This window comes from Canis lupus, chromosome 14, assembly GCF_003254725.2.
Source record: "Canis lupus dingo isolate Sandy chromosome 14, ASM325472v2, whole genome shotgun sequence".
Classification (NCBI taxonomy): Eukaryota; Metazoa; Chordata; class Mammalia; order Carnivora; family Canidae; genus Canis; species Canis lupus.
Genome location: NC_064256.1, coordinates 7,431,837 through 7,450,316, shown reverse-complemented (window position 1 = coordinate 7,450,316; position 18,480 = coordinate 7,431,837). Strand labels below are relative to the sequence as shown.

At 36.0% G+C, this 18,480-nt stretch overlaps 1 protein-coding gene across 2 annotated transcripts in view; it reads right to left on the bottom strand.

The window, feature by feature from the left end:
- TNPO3 (transportin 3) overlaps positions 1–18,480 on the bottom strand; it is an 84,064-nt gene that overhangs the window by 33,004 nt on the left and 32,580 nt on the right. For both annotated transcript variants that reach the window (XM_025471603.3, XM_025471602.3), the window contains 6 exons: positions 11,647–11,790; positions 8,347–8,522; positions 7,721–7,859; positions 5,910–6,056; positions 3,323–3,430; positions 1,561–1,652 (listed from right to left, as the gene is read on the bottom strand). In XM_025471603.3, the coding sequence (XP_025327388.1) occupies positions 1,561–1,652; positions 3,323–3,430; positions 5,910–6,056; positions 7,721–7,859; positions 8,347–8,522; positions 11,647–11,790 (806 nt within the window). The remainder of the gene's footprint in view (positions 1–1,560; positions 1,653–3,322; positions 3,431–5,909; positions 6,057–7,720; positions 7,860–8,346; positions 8,523–11,646; positions 11,791–18,480) is intronic.

Sequence of the window (18,480 nt, the reverse complement as noted above, 5' to 3'; positions counted from 1 at the left end):
GCGCCAAACCGCTGCGCCACCCAGGGATCCCTCAATAAATATTCCTGAATGGCTAAATGAATGAATGAATAGACCACTTGCTATTAGTTCTTCTCCAAAGATTTCTTATAGCTGGATACTGGAAACTTTAAGAACAGGTAAGTATGGGAGGGCCAGCTCACTAACTAAAGGAACAAGAAAACAAGCTGCAGAAATAGATAAATGTGCGACTTGGAACCTAAGGGAAAATTAAAGCTAACCAAATACTCTCCATGGCTCCATGAATTTATTTTCCCCCTTTCCTTATCTTTTTCCACTCCACAAGAATACTGGTTGAAATTCTTTATTTCCTCCCACCCCACAGTGGTAGGATATAATCCAGAAACAAAAGATGTTTAAAATCCAAATAATGTCCTGGATTAGAGCAAAAGCACTCTGTGTTGATAAACTAAGTCTAAGTCCTTTGTATACACTAAAAAATTGTTATCACACAGTTTGCCTGAAATGTGGATAAACAAAAAACAACATAAAATTTCTCGCTTATGCCTTGTTTCCTGAGAGCACTAATTTTTGAGACTCTCTACCCACCTCTTTTCACACCAACACATATCAGTTAGGATATTAGTGATTTTAATAATCTTCAGACTATCACTGAAGGTTCCAAAAGATACCAAAACAAATTTAAGAGCAAACAGTATGATCTGCAATTCAGGACCAGTGCATTTTAATAGAGAAAAAAACCCTACTCTATCTCCTTGAGTATTTACTGGATTAGAAACATGTAAGACTTCATTGACTAAACCCTGAAAGGCAGCTAAGAAAGCACTATACTTTTCATAAATAGATACCTTAACTATCTCTCCAACCAAGGCATGGGATAGGGCTCGATTGCAGGTATCTGATCACAACAGGAAAACTTGATAGATATTAGCATCAATTTATAAATTCACATCACAAAGAAAATTCTGTCTTTAGGAATTCATGTTAAAATCATAAATAGAATTTCTATGCTATTCAAGTAGAAATCAAATTCTAATAACTTAAAATTTCCCATGGCAATAACAAAACTAATAATTGCCCCTTAGATTTTGCTATTCTTTTAGGGTGAAATGGTGCCTCTCTTGCCTCTCAAACTCACAAATGATTCTCTAAGGCAGATGAAAAGGAGAACAATATAATGAAATACTTGTAAGGATAACTTACCAAGGTCCAAAGGAGATGAGAGCTAATTAGTGCCTATTCAACTGCTTTTAAGCAAGTACCAACAATTTAACAGCCTAACAAATTTTTTATTGTATCAACTTTCACAGGGGAGCCTCAGTTCGAAAGATAAATCAGCATTACCTTCTTAGCATCAAGAACAAAATAATTTTAATTCAAAGAAATATAGTTTAAAAAAATGGATATCAGCAATACATGCTACTCTGGAACAGACTCTAGAAGTCAGAAGACTAGGCAGATTACATTACAGATGTAAGACGTTTTAAGAGTTTCCAAACATATACCATATGAGGAAAAATGATGTAATTTTCCTTCCTTTCATATTTAGAGTTCCCAGCAAAAGACTTATTAGACACTCACGGATCAACACTCTTTGCTATAGCAGCCATGATAAAGAGAACCGCTTCTGTCACCTCCCAGGGTGGGTTGCCTTCTTTCAGAGTAGAATATAACTAGAGAAGAAGAGGTGGATTATGGATCCATTAAAAGGACAACAGAATAGAATTCCAAAACAAACAAAACAAAAAAATCCTGTTAGTTAAAATAAATCCAGCCCTTTGTTTCTAAATCTATCTCTCAGAGCCAAGGAAGAATATTATTTTCATTTTTCACATCTTCACTAACTATAAGTAACTACTATTTTAATATCTGAAATAAACCCAGTTATATTCCCCAAGAGTATATCAAAGTATCATCTGCCCCCACAAAATGAGGATTATGGAAAAGCAAAACATATGATTACATGAGTGTCTTTTCCTGATCCCTACAATAATAAACACATAAATACACATAAGATTGAGATACAATGTAAACTTCTTAAATAGGTACTGATTTTACATTTCTATTGTTTTAAATACTTATCTGCAACAACACTAGCAGTAGATATTAAATTCTTAAAAAGTAGCTATTTAGAATACCATATCCAAGCAAGGGGAAGAAGAAAAGAGACCAAGCAGAATACTCAGAGATGTTCTAGTCCAGGTATATCCACCTCTGGGATGTGACTGGGTGTTAGTCTAAATAAGATTTCTGTAGTCAAATAACAAACATTGCTAAGTAAGATAAAATTAAATAATTCTCTTGCTGTAGGACTTCACTGAGCCTTTAATATATTGTCTAAGTCATTTCTTAATTTTAATTGAGGATTCCCCCCCAAAAAAAAATCTCATAGGACTAGTGTTCCACAGAATACACCTTGGACAACACTGATACTTTATGTAAATTTGTACACTGAGATTTGAAAAACAAGTAACTTGCTCAAAGCCACACAGTGAATGACAGAAGAGCTGAAGTGTAAACAAAGGTCATCTGCCTGTGATCTGGTGATCTCACTGAATCTGTTAAGAATCTCCAACTCTTTGTAATTAGATCAATAAACACACTTTGCTTGTTATAAAGAAAAAGTTATAATTTTATTAACGCTTTCTAAATCAGATTATGCCCCAAAAGACACAAAATGGCTGGGTTACCAAAAAAATAAAATATAATAAAGGTTAGTTCAGTATTCCTGACATCAAAACTAGTATTTCAGAACTTAGAGCACAATCTAGCAATATGAAAACTGCCTGAAAACATGCTAATGTTAAGTGATGTGGAATGGTGATGAATGCAACCTTATGAGGTAAAATGTTACTCACTGTCAGGAAATTCACAGGACTATGAATCTTCTACTCTAGTATAGTCACCTCTGGGATGAAACTGCACAGGAATCTAACCATAAGTATGGACAAAGGAAATGCCAAATAACTAAAAGAGTTGCCAGGAGTTGGTACATAATTAATAAAGCAGAAAAACTTGCCAATTTTTCCTGGCTAGGTCCAACTTCCCTATAAATATCTTGGGGCCTTAAGGTTTATCTATGATTTTCCATTCTGAACAAAGTAAAACAGTTTTCAATAGCAAGAATAAACCATAACTGAACCAGCCACAGACTGCAATTGGCTTCTAAGAAACTAAACAAACAAAGCTACTATATGCCAGGCAGTGTGCTAGGCACCTGCATATCTACTGTCCTATTTAGCCATTAAAATTGAAGAATAAGGTGGAACATTTACAGAAAATACAAAAGTGAACATAACTAAAGTGATCTGTAAAACCAGTAAAAATCTCCAAATGGACTTACCTGAGCAAAACACTCCATAGACCCAATCAAGAAAATCAAGTCTTTCACCAGATCTGATACCCTCATCCGAAACTCTCCAAAGTCATCAGTCTCCTCAGGAACCCCCTCCTGAAATTTCAAGTCGGATAACATTTCTTTTAAACTTATCAGTAAAGCTTTACTGACCTCTATAAAACCAAGAATAGGGACACCTGGATTGCTCAGCGGTTGAGTGTCTGCCTTTGGCTCAGGACATGATCCCGGGATCCAGGACGGAGACCTGCATCAGGCTCCCTGCGAGGAGCCTACTTCTCCCTCTGCCCACGTCTCTGCCTATTTCTCTCTCATGAATAAATAAATAAATCTTAAAAAAAAATTAAGAATAAAGAAAAAGCCACTAAGCAATTCAGTCCCAATGAACAAGAGATAAGTTGCCTAATCAGGGGTATTTTACTATACAGTATGTCAACAAGTCAGTACAACTTATCCTCTACCCTTACTATGAGAAACTCTTCTCCCTTTCCCCATTCCCAAGCCACATCTTGCTGTTGTTGAAAATATCTGGAGCAGTGGTGTGGGAAGTGACCTGGAAGAGGTGGTAATTTATATAAGTTTATCTTATTTTTAGTACTGAATAAGCCTCTGAAGCTTCATTGTTCAAGTTTTACCAGAATCAGTCATTATCACAACTGGATGCAGAATAGAATTTTAGACTTTAAAAAGAATTCTATATAAATAATATATATAGATATATAATAAAACATAAAACAAGTTTTAGCAGAGTTTAGGTAGTAGGTATATAGGTAGTCACTATAAAATTTTGACCTTTGCCAAATATTTGAAAATTTTCATTAAAAAATAGAGATCATTTATATTTCGTGCTTCCATCTGTGAGATGGTTAAGGGCATGTATAATAAGCTTTATCCATGACTATCTGGAAAAAAAAAACAATATTATTGAGAATTGCTGATCTCATCCAACCTCCTTACTTTAAGATGAAGCAATTAAAGTCAGAGAATGAGGAAGAAATAATGGCTATCTTGAGGTAAAGAATTAATTATAAAGCACTATATATTCCACAAGTATAAGGAATTACTGCAAGGGAAATGGTGCCAAGGAACTAGCAAAAGGGAAGAAGGGGATCAAACAAGTAGGGCCAATTAAAACAAAACATAGGATCATAGGGGAAGAGAGGAAAAAATAAAAAAAGATGAAATCAGAGAGCAAAACAAACCGTAAGGAGACTCGTTATCACAGGTGGGAGTGGGGGGATGGGGTAACTGGATAACAGACATTTAGCACATGTGATATAATGAGCACTGGGTGTTAATATAAGACTGATGGCTCTCTGCCCTGACCTCTGAAACCAGTAATACATTATATGTTAATTAATTGGATTTAAATTTTTTAAAAAGAGGCCTTGTTTTTATTTACATATCAGGCTTTCACATAAGATGTAGTTGAAGATAGAATTCCCCAGTTAAACAAAACAAGAATGTTGAAAACCACTAGACTAGATCATCACTAAGATTCTTTGAAGATGCAAAATACCATGACTCAAACAAAAATGTTAACATTAAAATGAAGAGAACAAACACAGTTATAGTTTTCATGTCAGATTTAATTGTGAGCAATGAGAAAAAACTCTCTTCAAGTCCTAGGTTAAAGAACAGGAATTTAACCAACTAACCAACCAACCAAAAGGATGAAATAAATAAATGCTGTTAAGATTTAAGAGACTGAGCAAAGAATGGAGGTTAAAGAGTTTTCCAACTATTTTATAGTATTTCTAGTATATATTCTTCTAAGCAAGAAGATTATTTCTATATTTTCTCATAAGTTAAAAAATCAGTAAAAATATAAAGAAAAATGTGTATTATGTGATCATATGTATAATTCACCACATTCTCACACAAATACTTCACTTCTGTGTTAGTTTAAATCCAATTACGTTATACTATTAAAAATACAGCCTATAAACTTTTACATTCTGATATTTTTCATTTAGCAAACCAATTACTTTTTTTTTTTTTTAAGATTTTATTTATTCATGAGAGACACAGAGAAAAAGGGAGAGACATAGGCAGAGGGAGAAGCGGGCTCCTTGCAGGGAACCCGATGCTGGACCAGTCCCAGGACCCCAGGATCACAACCTGAGCCAAAGGCAGACGCTCAACCACTGAGCCACCCAGGTGGACCCATGACCATTTCAATAGTCACTATTTTAACTCTTGCATAATGATCCATCAAGTTGCTACATCATAATTTATGTAACTTCCTATATTGTTGTACATGAATTTATCATTTTTTTACTTTACAGAAAATGCTTTATATATATAAAACAGCCACTGTTTTTCCTTCAGCAGAATTATTTAAGGTAAATTCCCAGGAGAATAATTACTGGCTCAGCAAAACTGACTTCTTTCTATATAAGCCTTATACTCACTCTTCGTTACACTGTTATGGATTCCATTAGTATAAGCTATAGAGTGACAGAAAATCTGCACATTCCATTAGCTTTATTTTCATATCTTTTTAGTTCATGTTTAAATTAGCACTGAAAAGAGTAGGAAATTAAGATCTGAAGAAGTGGAGAAGGGAACTTACATGGTCTGGTTCTAGCTGGCAGTGTCGAGCCAAGGCATGAAGCAGCCTCTGAATGTAAGCTTTGAAGATTCCATGAATAACTTCATCATTAGTTTTGTACAAATGCTCCCCTAGTCGGTACCAAAAGTTAAAGGAAATTTCTACTACCTGTCAAATTAAAAGAGAGAAAAAGAAAAGAAAGTTTATTTGAATCAGAAAAGGGATGGAATATGAAGACAGTTTTATTACCAAAACTACACAGGGAAGATATAATCTAAAATAATAGGAGTAAAACCAGTTCAGAAGCCACATGTTCTCCAGCAGATTTATTATTATCCTCCCAAAGTATCTTCCCATGATAGGCCTCAAAACTCCATTTAGGATGAGTGGGGGTACAGTCCCTCTTTAGCTGATAACTTCTTCAAAAGTATTATGGATTCTGAATTTAGAGAAATTGATACAGAAATGGAAGTCTCCTTTTTTTTTTTTTAAATTTTTATTTATTTATGATAGTCACAGAGAGAGAGAGAGAGGCAGAGACATAGGCAGAGGGAGAAGCAGGCTCCATGCACCGGAAGCCTGACGTGGGATTCGATCCCGGGTCTCCAGGATCGCGCCCTGGGCCAAAGGCAGGCGCCAAACCGCTGCGCCACCCAGGGATCCCCTGGAAGTCTCTTTAAAAGTATTTTTTTCAAATCTAAAAATCATTTCATATTTGAGATTAAAACACCTCTTAATAGGCAAAGCGTCTGCAAATCCCTGAACATGCTAATCTTATGTCATTGTTACTCATCAACTTTCCTAAGTGGGACTGAAAGGGAAGAAAAAGTCCAGGACTTTATCCACAGCTTATCTTACTTATAGCACTATTTAAAGGAGTGATAATTATTACATGGTGCTATACTTCCTCCCGGAAATGTTTTGTGTTTCATCTAAATCTGGGTATCCTCAAAAGATCAAATCAAACAAACATTTTTTATGAATAAAAGAAAAAGAAATGAGAATCACACAACTGTGCTCTTAAGGATGCCCTTACCATCCTTTTTCGATCAAGGGTCCAAAATAGACCTATCTAAAATAATACCCAAATTGGAAGTTCTTTCTCACTTATACTATTAAGAGGAGGTAAAACTTCTTGAATAAACAAGATTTTTAAAAATCTAGTCAACTCTTTTTAAGAAGCAGAGTACTATAGGGATTTTGGAATGGAGTAGACTTTTAAATCCTTTCAATCCCTTTCTCATTCCCACCCACAATTTTTTTTCTTAAGGATTTTATTTATTTATTCATGAGAGAGACAGAGAGAGAGGCAGAGACATAGGCAGAGGGAGAAGCAGGCTCCCTAGGAAAGCCTGATGTGGGACTCAATCCCAGGGACCCGGGGATCATAACCTGAGCCAAAGGCAGACGCTCAACTACTGAGCTGAGCCACCCAGGTGTCCCTCCCAACCACAATTTGGAAAAAAAATTTTGGATGTTAAGACTTGTGCAGTTAAGATTTTGTGGTTTTGTTTGTTTTGTTTTTTAGCAGTAAAGCTCTAAAAAGAACAACTGGACCTAAAGAGGGGGCTCAGTAAAAAGGCAGTAAGCTTTCTTCCTACAGCAGTCAGCCCAACTAACCACATAAGAAAACAGAAAAAAGATTCAAAGCAGAAACTCAAATATAATTTAAAAAGAAAAAATTCCAACACAGAGGAAACTACCACGTCACATTAACCAAAAACAAGACTATAGTTTCCCACAAATAAAAAGCTGGGCGGGTGGCAATGAAATATAGGTAATATACAACATACAATTTGGCGAATAATGGGCTTAGATGATATAAACACTACCTCATACTGAGGATGTCCTGCACAAATAAGCAGCAGTTCCAGAGTTCGGAGGTCACCAAGACCTTGGCCTGGAGTACAAACAATCTTTTCAAGAAAAGTTTCACATAGTTCAGTGAAAATACGGCAGTAATTCAGAACTCTGTAGATGAAAGAGTAGTGACAGCACCAAGTCAGAAATCTGTATATTATATGTACATACTTACAGACAGTTAATTAAATCAGTAAAAGGATCCTCAGTCTAAGGGACACGTAGTGATTATTAGCTATCCTGTATCAAAATCTCTACAACAGCCACTTTTCCTTATTGTGTATTTTTATACACATAAGCATATGACTCATAAGTCAGTTTAAATTCTCAATTACTAAAACATTTGAATAAAATCCTTATCAAATCACACTCGATATTCCAAGGTTCATTCCTAAATCTTAGAGCCTTATGCTCTGTGAGTGGAAAAATTTACTACTACTTTCTATGATTCCAACCTTTCCTTCTGCATCTAATTTGCCAGTCTAGGTTCAGTAGAGAATAGCAGAGCATTTTTAGGATGAGGTGTCTATATTTACAAGGAGTCATAAAGAATCACAAAGGATGGAACCTAGGGCTACTGCCTGAAATAATCACTCACTTGTCTAAATCTTCACGTGCCACGGCCATATGATAAGCAGTCTCCAATGTTAGGACTCCTTGAAAAAGTTGCATGGCTAATGGCAAGTTAGTCTCCACATTCTCAATGGCATAGAGAGCTGAGCACACACAATCTGAAGCAGCTTCATGTAGGTTGGATGAAGTCTTATCCTGTTGCTGGGAGATAGTAGGAACAGAAAAGACATGATCATTAAGCTATAATCCAAGTACTAGCAAAACAATTATAGCTCGTTTCTGAAGTATACTTTAAATGCATAACAGCAGGATCCCTGGGTGGCTTAGTGGTTTAGCACCTGTCTTTGAGTTCGGGTCCCACATCGGGCTCCCTGCAGGGAGCCTGCTTCTCCCTCTGCCTGTGTCTCTGCCTCTCTCTCTCTCTGTCTCTCATGAATAAATAAATAACGTCTTAAAAATAAATAAATAAATAAATGCATGACAGCCTAACAGTCATGACCTTCAACCAGACAATATTCATCAATCTTCCCTGTCCTATTTCTATTTCTCTATATGCCAAACATATACAGCCTTTCCATACCTCAATCACAGTCACATGACTTCTAAAGTTCCATGTTTCCCCCCACCCATACCAGCTGCCCCTAATGTAATGCCATGTGTTCTCTACCCCGTTTTAGTCTGTGGAAATCTTTTCCATCCTTTTTCTTATATTCAAGTACTATTTTAAAAAGAAAGGATTCAGGGCACCTGGGTGGCTCAGTAGGTTAGGCAGCTGACTCTTGGTTTCAGATCAGGTCATGACCTCATGGGTTGTGGGACTGAGCCCCACGTTGGATCCTGTACTCAGAGCCAAGTCTGCTTGGAATTCTTTCCTATTCTCTCCCCTTCTGCTCCTCCCCTCACTTGCAAACACTCCCCACTCCTCTAAAATAAATAAATAAAATCTTTAAAAATATAAGAAAATAAAATGAAAGGGTCCATATTTCAGAATACCAAGGTTCAACAAAGGTTTCTAAAACTTCTGGGGATGAGAGAAGGTAACTTTGATAGGAGCAAAAAAATCAGCTATTTAGTTTCTTCTAGCAATGATGCCTGCCAGTATATACAAAAGAAAGGCCTTAGAAATCCTGAGGGAAAAGAATATTAAACCTAGAATTATAGTTAAACCACCAATCAAGAATGAAAGTAAAATAAAAGTATTTCTCAGGAATGCGAAAGCTCAAAGTTTACTTCCCACATATCTTTCTAAGGAAGGTGTCTAAAAACGTTCAAAACACAATCCAATCCAAAAGCATAGTAAAGAGAAGTTCCAGAACAACAGCTGAGGAGAAGATCTAAAGAGTAATTGGTACAAATTAGAGCAGATCAGAAGGTTCCTCTAGGGCTTCTTTTTAGAAGAGTACAGTTGAGAGGATGGGTAAATTTAGTGAAAGCATATTAGTCTTTTGTGAATAATAAAAAACAAGGACATTTAGAATCTCCAGGGTGGGGAAGGAGCAATAGAGTGAGGGTTGGGAGAACACACAAGATAGATGCAAATTATTCATTAGGTTATTCTTAGGTTGAGAGGTAAATTCAAAAATATTTATTGTTATTATATGATTTAAAAGTTAAACACTCAAATTTATTCTTTTGTGTATATATATTTTGTGTGTGTGTGTATATATATATATATACATATCTCCAGCATTATATTTGTAAAAGCTTAAAAAAAAGAACTGTGGGAGAAAAGTTTATTACAGTTTATTACACCATTATAATAAAGTTGTGGTCTGCACATAAACCAAACTAATGGCATGATTCTGAACCACTGAATGAATGTAAGAATGAGAATATATTTGACACTGACTCTAAAATTATCCTTCTTTTAAATAGCAAAGGGGTCTTGACACACTGGATCAGTGAAGAATATAATCCTGGCACACTACTTAGCTTGCTCCTTACCCCAGTCTTAATTCCCAGAAGTAACCAAGGTCTTGTGTTTGATGTGTATTCTAAACTGCCCTCCCTTCATATGTAATCAATTATACTCATAAATTTTTTTAAAAGATTTGAGAGAGTGTGCATGAGTAAGAGGGGCAGAGGGAGAGAGAGAGAGAATCTCAAGTAGATACCCCACTGAGCAGGGAGCCCAACAAAGGGCTCCAATCTCATGACCTTGAGATCATGACCTGAGCTAAATCCAAGAGTTGGCCACTCAACTGACCTCACCACCCAGGTGTCCCTCATATTCATAAACTTTTAAACAAAAGTAGGATTTTAATTTATTTATACTGACTACTCTTTATACAATTTAGTAAGATGAGAATCAAAATTACCATTACTGAGGTAGGGCATCAATAGAAATGGAGACAAAGACAGTGACTAGCAAAATAATTATTAGCAGCATCCTAACTTTCCTGCGTCTTAGCTCCTGCTCCTGAAAAAACACAGCATAAATACACTAACAATAGAATACCAAAAATGTCTTTTTGAAGAATGTGCTTTCCTTTCCTTTAATTCACAGTGGTATCAATCTATTATCATGCTATCATCTTCTTTTTTTAAGATTTTATTTATTTATTTGACTGACTGAGAGAGAGAAAGAGCAGGGAACAGCACAGGAAGAGGGAGAGGAAGTGGCAGATTCCCCACTTAGCAGGGAGCCCGACATAGGACTCATTCTCAGGACTCCAGGATAATGATTCAAGCTGAAGGCAAATGCTTTACTGACTGAACCACCGAGGTGCCCCTACCACCTTCTAAATAATAGTGCACTAGCACACAACCAGTACACACAGAGCTTCCAAACTAATATGATTTTATGGAAGGACATCATCCAGGAAAAGGGGACAAAACAAGAAAAAAAGAGACCAATGGTTTTTTGTTACTTGGAGTTTAATATGTAAACCACTGATCTACATGTAAAACTGCTTTCCTATTAAACCTAACTACATTCTGTTCTGAGTATTAATACTAATACCTTCAATACTTTTTTTTTTTTTTAAGATTTTATTTATTTATTCATGAGAGACACACAGAGAGAGAGGCAGAGACACAGGCAGAAGGAGAAGCAGGCTCCATTCAGGGAGTGTGAAGTGGGACTTGATCCCGGGTCTCCAAGATCACACCCTGGGCTGAAGGCAGCGCTAAACCACTGAGCCACCTGGGCTGCCCCCTTCAATACCTTTGGTACTTGGTAACAAGCAAGAGAGAGACACTGCTTTCTTATTATACATCCTCTAATCACTGTACAGAAATCTGAAAACACTGCTATGTTCCAGAAGGTTAGTTACTACTGTGACTATGTGGTAAAAATACTTTCATAAACAAACCCATTACTTACCAAAACCTCAAAAAGGAGTGCTAGTAACTTATTGTTAGCCATGAAGTTACTGTCCAAAACTCCTAAGTTAAACCAACTTCCCAAACAGCGAAAGACCTTCATAAGCATTTTCTCATCTGTTCCTGCTTTTTCTACACAGGTCATCTGAAAAGAAGGAAAAAAAAGTTAAATAATGGCAAACTTTATCTTTAAACCATTATTAAAATCATCTTGCAGGTATAATATTGAGAAGGATAATAATATTAAGAGCCAACAGTTCAAAGCGCTTTGAAAGTGTCAGATGCTGCTCTCAATGCCCTTAATTTATTAATCTCAACTAACACTACAGCCAGGTACTATTTCTACTTTCTCAACTGGGAAGCTGAGATACACCGAGATTAAAACTTGTCCAAAGATAGTTCTGTTTCAGAAATAATAGTTTCTTAGATCCCTCTTCTGCATTAACATAATCTTATCAAAAAATTATCTTAAAATAATACTCATCTACACAGTTGATTTTATAAAAGTAAGCTAGTCCTACTATGAAAAGCTGATGTTTCAGCTACACTTGATTACTCCAGTAAATACACCATTCCACAGAAAAAGACACTACTGTAAATATGGTGGGTTGATAAAAGAGATAAAAGGGAAAGTCAGACTAAAACCACTGTTTCTAAGGATGCCTGGGTGGCTCAGCATCTGCCTTCATTCAGCTCATGGTGTGATCCCAGGATCAAATCCCACATTGGGCTCCCTGTGAGGAGCCTGCTTCTCCCTCTGCATGTCTCTGCCTCTCTCTGTGTCTCTCATGAATAAATAAAAAACCAGTTTCTCTTTGCAAACTGTTTTTGTGATGTATATTTTTTCCAAAGTAAAGTGTAGTGCAACTTTGTTTGGATTTTTTAAAAAATGTAACTTTTATAAGCAATGATCAGAAATAACATAACTGCCATGGGGTTTAGGTTGCATATGGTGGGATACAGAATCCCATAGTGATTTAAACGTTGACTCTTGTACTTTTCGGTAGCCAGGTTCCTCCTATTATTGCTGTATCAGACAATTATAATTACATTCTTCTCAATTAGTAATTGTACTGAATGGAATTGAAACGAAAAAAGAAAAGATGCTTCAAGCAAGTTCATGGCAACCACACACACATCTGAATCTTTGAAGGTATAATCATTACACAATTGTTTGGCCTTTATACTTCTTGAATGACATTTCAATTTACTAAGACATGATATTTACAAATGGAAGGACTTGACTGTATATTCTAACTTCTGACTCAAACTTAAGAACAGAATTTTGGAAAAATGCTACATCTAAATCTAGTTGCTTTGAAGAGAAAAAAAAAAATCACTCATTGAATCAAATACACACCATAAAGCTTCAGAACTTAGAAAGGGTTACCTTGGCTTCCTCTTTAAGAACTGTATTATTAAGAATTCTCTCTCTTAAAGCAAGGCCTCAAAGCTGAAACATAAATGCCAGAAAAGCTCACCAGTAAAAATGCAGCAGAGGTAAGTAAGAATTAACCTTGGATTAACAAAATGAAGAACAAATGAAGGGAAGAAAATTAAAATATATTAGAGGACAGGCTCAGTTCAACTCTAAGGGCAAGAAGAATAATATTTAAAGTGTTTAAAAGTTCAACACAATGTTTAGAAATGGCTTCATTCTAATGGACCACAAAAGTGTCGTACTGACAAAATGGGATGGAATAGAATGAATAAGAGGAATGGGGAAAACCATGAAAAAGATTTAAGAGGCCTCTGGTACCTGATATCACAGCCAACCTATTTTTCCTGGCAATTCTGGACATTTCATTTTCTGGGTTCTATAGCATGACAAGTTACATGACAGAATTATAGACCTTATTAAGTACTACAGGGACAAAATTTTCAGATTTCTTTATAACAAACCAAGCTATTGCCTGTTGTCAATTATGAAGAAGTATTAAGTCAAGCATATGCCTTGGGAGTCCAAGTGGCGGCTGCACTTGACCACTGTGCCAATAATGATGATTATAAGAACTGCAGTTATGACTGGATTCTTTTGACTTCATATGAATGCTTACAAAAATAAAACAAGCTCAGGTCCCTTAACTCAACTTAAATCATTGTCTGAGAATCAAAGCTTCCACAACCACTCAGTATGAGGCTCTTATTTTGTGTAGCTCCAGGGCTGATATACACACACATAATAGTGTGGTTTACTGAATTATAAACAGCTGAATGCACAATCTCACCAAATTTCTCATGTGAAAGTTAAACTGTAAAGCATGGAATTCTGAAACTTGGACTACAGACATCTGGTTGGACCCTAATGAAATGGATAATCTTGAACTCCCAAATTACTGAGTATCCCTTAACAGCAGGTGTAGTCTGCCTTCTAGTGTCTGAGAAGACTAGCCTTCTAGTTCAAACTAGTTTGAAAGCTCTGTAATAGCCTAATTTCAGGTGCCTTTCAAAGGGGATGCCCATTCTCCTCAAGATCTACCACAACCATTTCTTGTGTCACCCATAACTATGGTCAAATCTTAGCATGTTCTGGGAGACAGGTATATAAATACAAGAGGAAATAACAAAAAACTGTACAACTTTGTTAACATATACCTGAAGAAACCGGAGGAACATATGTGGGAATGATTCTAAGGGTATTAGATGAAGGGAGGCTGGAATATACTACTAACTTGAACCAAACTCATTGATATGAGTGTACTTCTTAGAGATTCTGGATTTAATGAATATATGGCACCTGTGGGAAGTATAAATCATAGTGCAAATATCTAGGACTTGGGAGCAAATCTATATCTTCTTCTACAGGTAATTATTCTTTTGAGAAACAGTTTCTGGCTTACTACTGAACCTTGGTAGAAACCAAACATCTATCCACAGAACATCAGGTGATCACGTGGCCTGAGCTTATCATGAAATGAGTATTATCTGAACTAACTAAACATGGCGATACATACATAACAGCAACCTGTTATCAAAGAGAAATGGAATATAAGAGACTGACTTCAAAAAGATATAAGAAAGTTGCATGAGCAGATAGGTCAGATTCCTTTGACATCAACTATTCTTGCACTGGCTTATGTTCCTCAATTCATGCCCGTTGTCTCCTGCCTCTTGGCATGTTCCTTAAGACCTAAATGACTAAAGAAGAAAAATCAAGCCTGGATTTCAGAATGATGGACGCTACACTAGGATTAACATGGACTTCCACTAAGTTAAAACTACTGATGAGTGTCATATCTGCCAACAGCAGCCTAAAATGGCACCTTCTACCATGGGAACCAGGCTGATTGATTACACTGGACTTCTATCACAAAAGAAGCAGACATCTGTCTGGAAGGACAACACTCACAGGAAGAGAGAGACTCACATATGCTGGATATGGATTTGCTTTCCCTGCTTGCAGTGTTTCTGTCAGTGCTTCTATCATTCACAGACTCACAGAATGTCATATCCAACCACCATGGCATCCTATCTAATCAAGGAACTCATATCAGAGTAAGGGAAGTACAGTAATGAGCAACTTTACCTTTGTTGGTTTGGAGATTTTGGTCCCCAAGGAAGAAATGCTTCTACCCGGAAATACAAATATGATTCCAATAAACTGGAAGACAAACCTATTCACCTGGACAATTTGGGCCTCTCATTCCCAGGATGCCTGAGTGGCTCAGAGGTTGAGCGTCTGCCTTCGGCTCAGGTAGTGATCCTGGGGTCCTGTGATCGAGTCTCACATCAAGGAGCCTGCTTCTCTCCCTCTGCCTATGTTTCTGCCTCTCTGTGTCTTTCATGAATAAATAAAATATTTGAATGAATGAATGAACATTCTCACACACTACTATATAGTTTCTCTCTTCTGACTAGATTCAGACTGATACTAATAGGAACCAAGTATTCCAGATCTAGAGCAAAGAGGTAACAAGGGGAGTATCAGTCATCTTTTTTTTGTTAGAAAGGAAAGAAATGCTCCAGTGGCCAAAGTTATGACATTTTAAGCACCAAAAGAATGATTTTTAGATGAGACCCTACATCAGTGAAAATCCTGAGTCATGATATTCCATAAGAAAATGTCAGAAAAAAATAACACTTGAGGCAGATTTAAAACAAAACCTTATTTAGCAAACAGGAAATTTAAAAAGAATTTAAGATTTATCGTGCCTTTCTAGTAGAAGAATACCAGAGTACTCACAAGAATGCCAATTTATACACAGAAGGAATGAAAGAATTATTAAAATATTATTTTGCAAACTACAATGAAATTATTAAGACATTGATTACACCAAGTAGAATTTGAAATCTTTAGGCAAAGGTTGATACAGAATTGAACATTTGTTATTTTACAAACTACCACCATATAAATTGCATTACAAGGAAGAAAACAAACTTTATAAATGGAAGAATCAGATTGTCATCATCCTAATCCAGTCAACTCTAATGTCACTAATGGAAGGTCATCAAAAAGTATTTCTCTTCTGATAAGATGCCCCATGAAGTATCTATGATGTATTCCAGACAAAAATGTTTAATTAACCTTTTGATGAGCTTCAGTGCCTGATTCTTGATTTCGGCTCAGGTCATGATCTCAGGGTTGTGAGATCAAGTCTCGTGTCAGGTTCTGCACTGGGCATGGGGCCTGCTTAAGATTCTCTCTCCCTCTGCCCCTCCCCACCCATAAAAATAAATAAATAAAAATTTAAAAATGTTTAACCTTTTATTTCTTTTATTTTTTTTTAAGATTTTATTTATTTATTCATGAGAGACACAGAGAGAGAGAGGCAGAGACACAGGCAGAGGGAGAAGCAGGCTCCATGCAGGGAGCCCAATGTGGGACTCAATCCCAGGACTCTGTTATCATCACACTCAACCACTGAGCCACCCGGGAGTCCCAAAATGTTTAACCTTTTAAAATCAATCATTAAGCCTTTCTGTCTTTCTCAACCATGGTTTTGAAAAGAATTAAGCCTTACAGAAAATGATTTGGGTGACTGTTTTTTCCATTATCCTATGGATAGCATGCTCCTACCATTATTAATGCATAGGAGAGAATCTGTTCCATAATGGATGCCTTAGGGCATTAAGGCTTAATTCTCTAGAGGAATGCCTACTGAGAAGGGCTGTTTTAGATACAACTTCCAATTAAGGGAATACAGAGAACAGAAAAACAAACTAAATGAAACAAAGACAAGGCAACCAGAAAATCCAAAAGGCAAGGTAGTCTATAATATAAATAACCGGTCCAATCTCCTTGAAATCAGTTATGTTTTGAAAAGGAAGGGGAAGAGGGGCACCTGGGTGGCTCAGTGACTGAACATCTTTCTTTGGCTCAGGTTGTGATCCCGAGTCCTGGAATCAAGTACCATATCAGGCTCCCTGCAAGGAAGCCTGCTTCTCCCTCTGCCTATGTTTCTGCCTCTCTCTCTCTGTGTCTCTCATGAATAAATGAATTAAAAAAAAATCTTAAAAAAGAAAAGAAAAAGAAGGGGAAGCAGAACTGTGATTAGGAATCATAATAAACTGACACAGGCATGGTTCTAGACTGGATATTGACTTAGAAAAATGCTGTAAAGAATATTTTAGGATTGAACGTGGTAAATGTGAATATGGTCTGGGTATTTATTAGATGATATAAAAATTTACTGAAATGGAAAGATGAAGTTGGATAACTGAAGTTGGATAACTGGAGAACAGGCTGTAGGAGGATAGGCAAAATATAATTTCACTTGTAGTTAAAAAATTTGTCATATGTTCATAGTGGATATGTACTAAAGGGTTAATAATGTGATCTCCAGATAGTTTGAATATAATTTGTCTGTATTTTCTAATTCTCAATACTATTTCTTTAAAATAAACGTTAAGTTGAAAAATGCATGTAAAAGAATAATTTTCCAGTGAATCTCTAACACCAATCTGAACACAATTAAGTAAAAAATTTACTTCTCAAATAAAAAGTTCTATGATGTTGTAAAAGTACTGAAACAAATTCCTGAAAAATAATCTATAACTACATTATTGAAAAAATTCACCTGACGAGAAAGACCTAAAAATGAGATAATGAGATACGGGCTAGACAATTTAATACCATCAAAGTTCAAGAACCAGCAAATATTTTCCTTAAAGTGCCAAATAGTAAATATTTTAGATTTTATAACCATATGTAGTCCTGAACTATTCAATTCTGCCATTTCAGCTCAAAATTACAGATATGCACAATACATAACTGAATCACTGTCTTCCAAAAAAGTCTATATACAAAAGACAGGTGACTAACTCATAGATTACCCATAAATAAAAAAAACAGGTGACTAACTCATAGATTACCCATAAATTTACCCATCTCTGGTCTACAGCATTAAAATGTCTACCTAATCAAAAAGGACCTAATCACATTTAACTTTTTTTAAAAAGATGGTGTAGTATTATCTAATCTATAATTATGATATTCAAAGGTCAAAGTCCTGAATCACCTCCCTATCAAAATTTCAACTGATCTTTAAGAGAGGATCCTCTCCCTAAGTAAATTTATACACTTTCCCTTAGCATGGTCCTTCATCAAGAGCCACTAGTTTGTAGCATGAAAGAGTAGAAAAGCAAGAGACGTAATCAGAAAAGCCTGAGTTCAAATTCTGAATTAGCAATTGTATTAAGTCTAAAGCTCATAACTCATTCATAAAATGGAAACAATATCACCCTTACAGCACTACTACAACTCAAAAGTAGTTTCTGAAAGTATTTAACTGTAAAGTGTTCTATAAATGCTATAATATCATTGCCAATTTTTGCAAAGAAAGCTGTATTTCACAATAATGCAACTGAGTTAGAAAATAACCACCAAGGTTTTTTG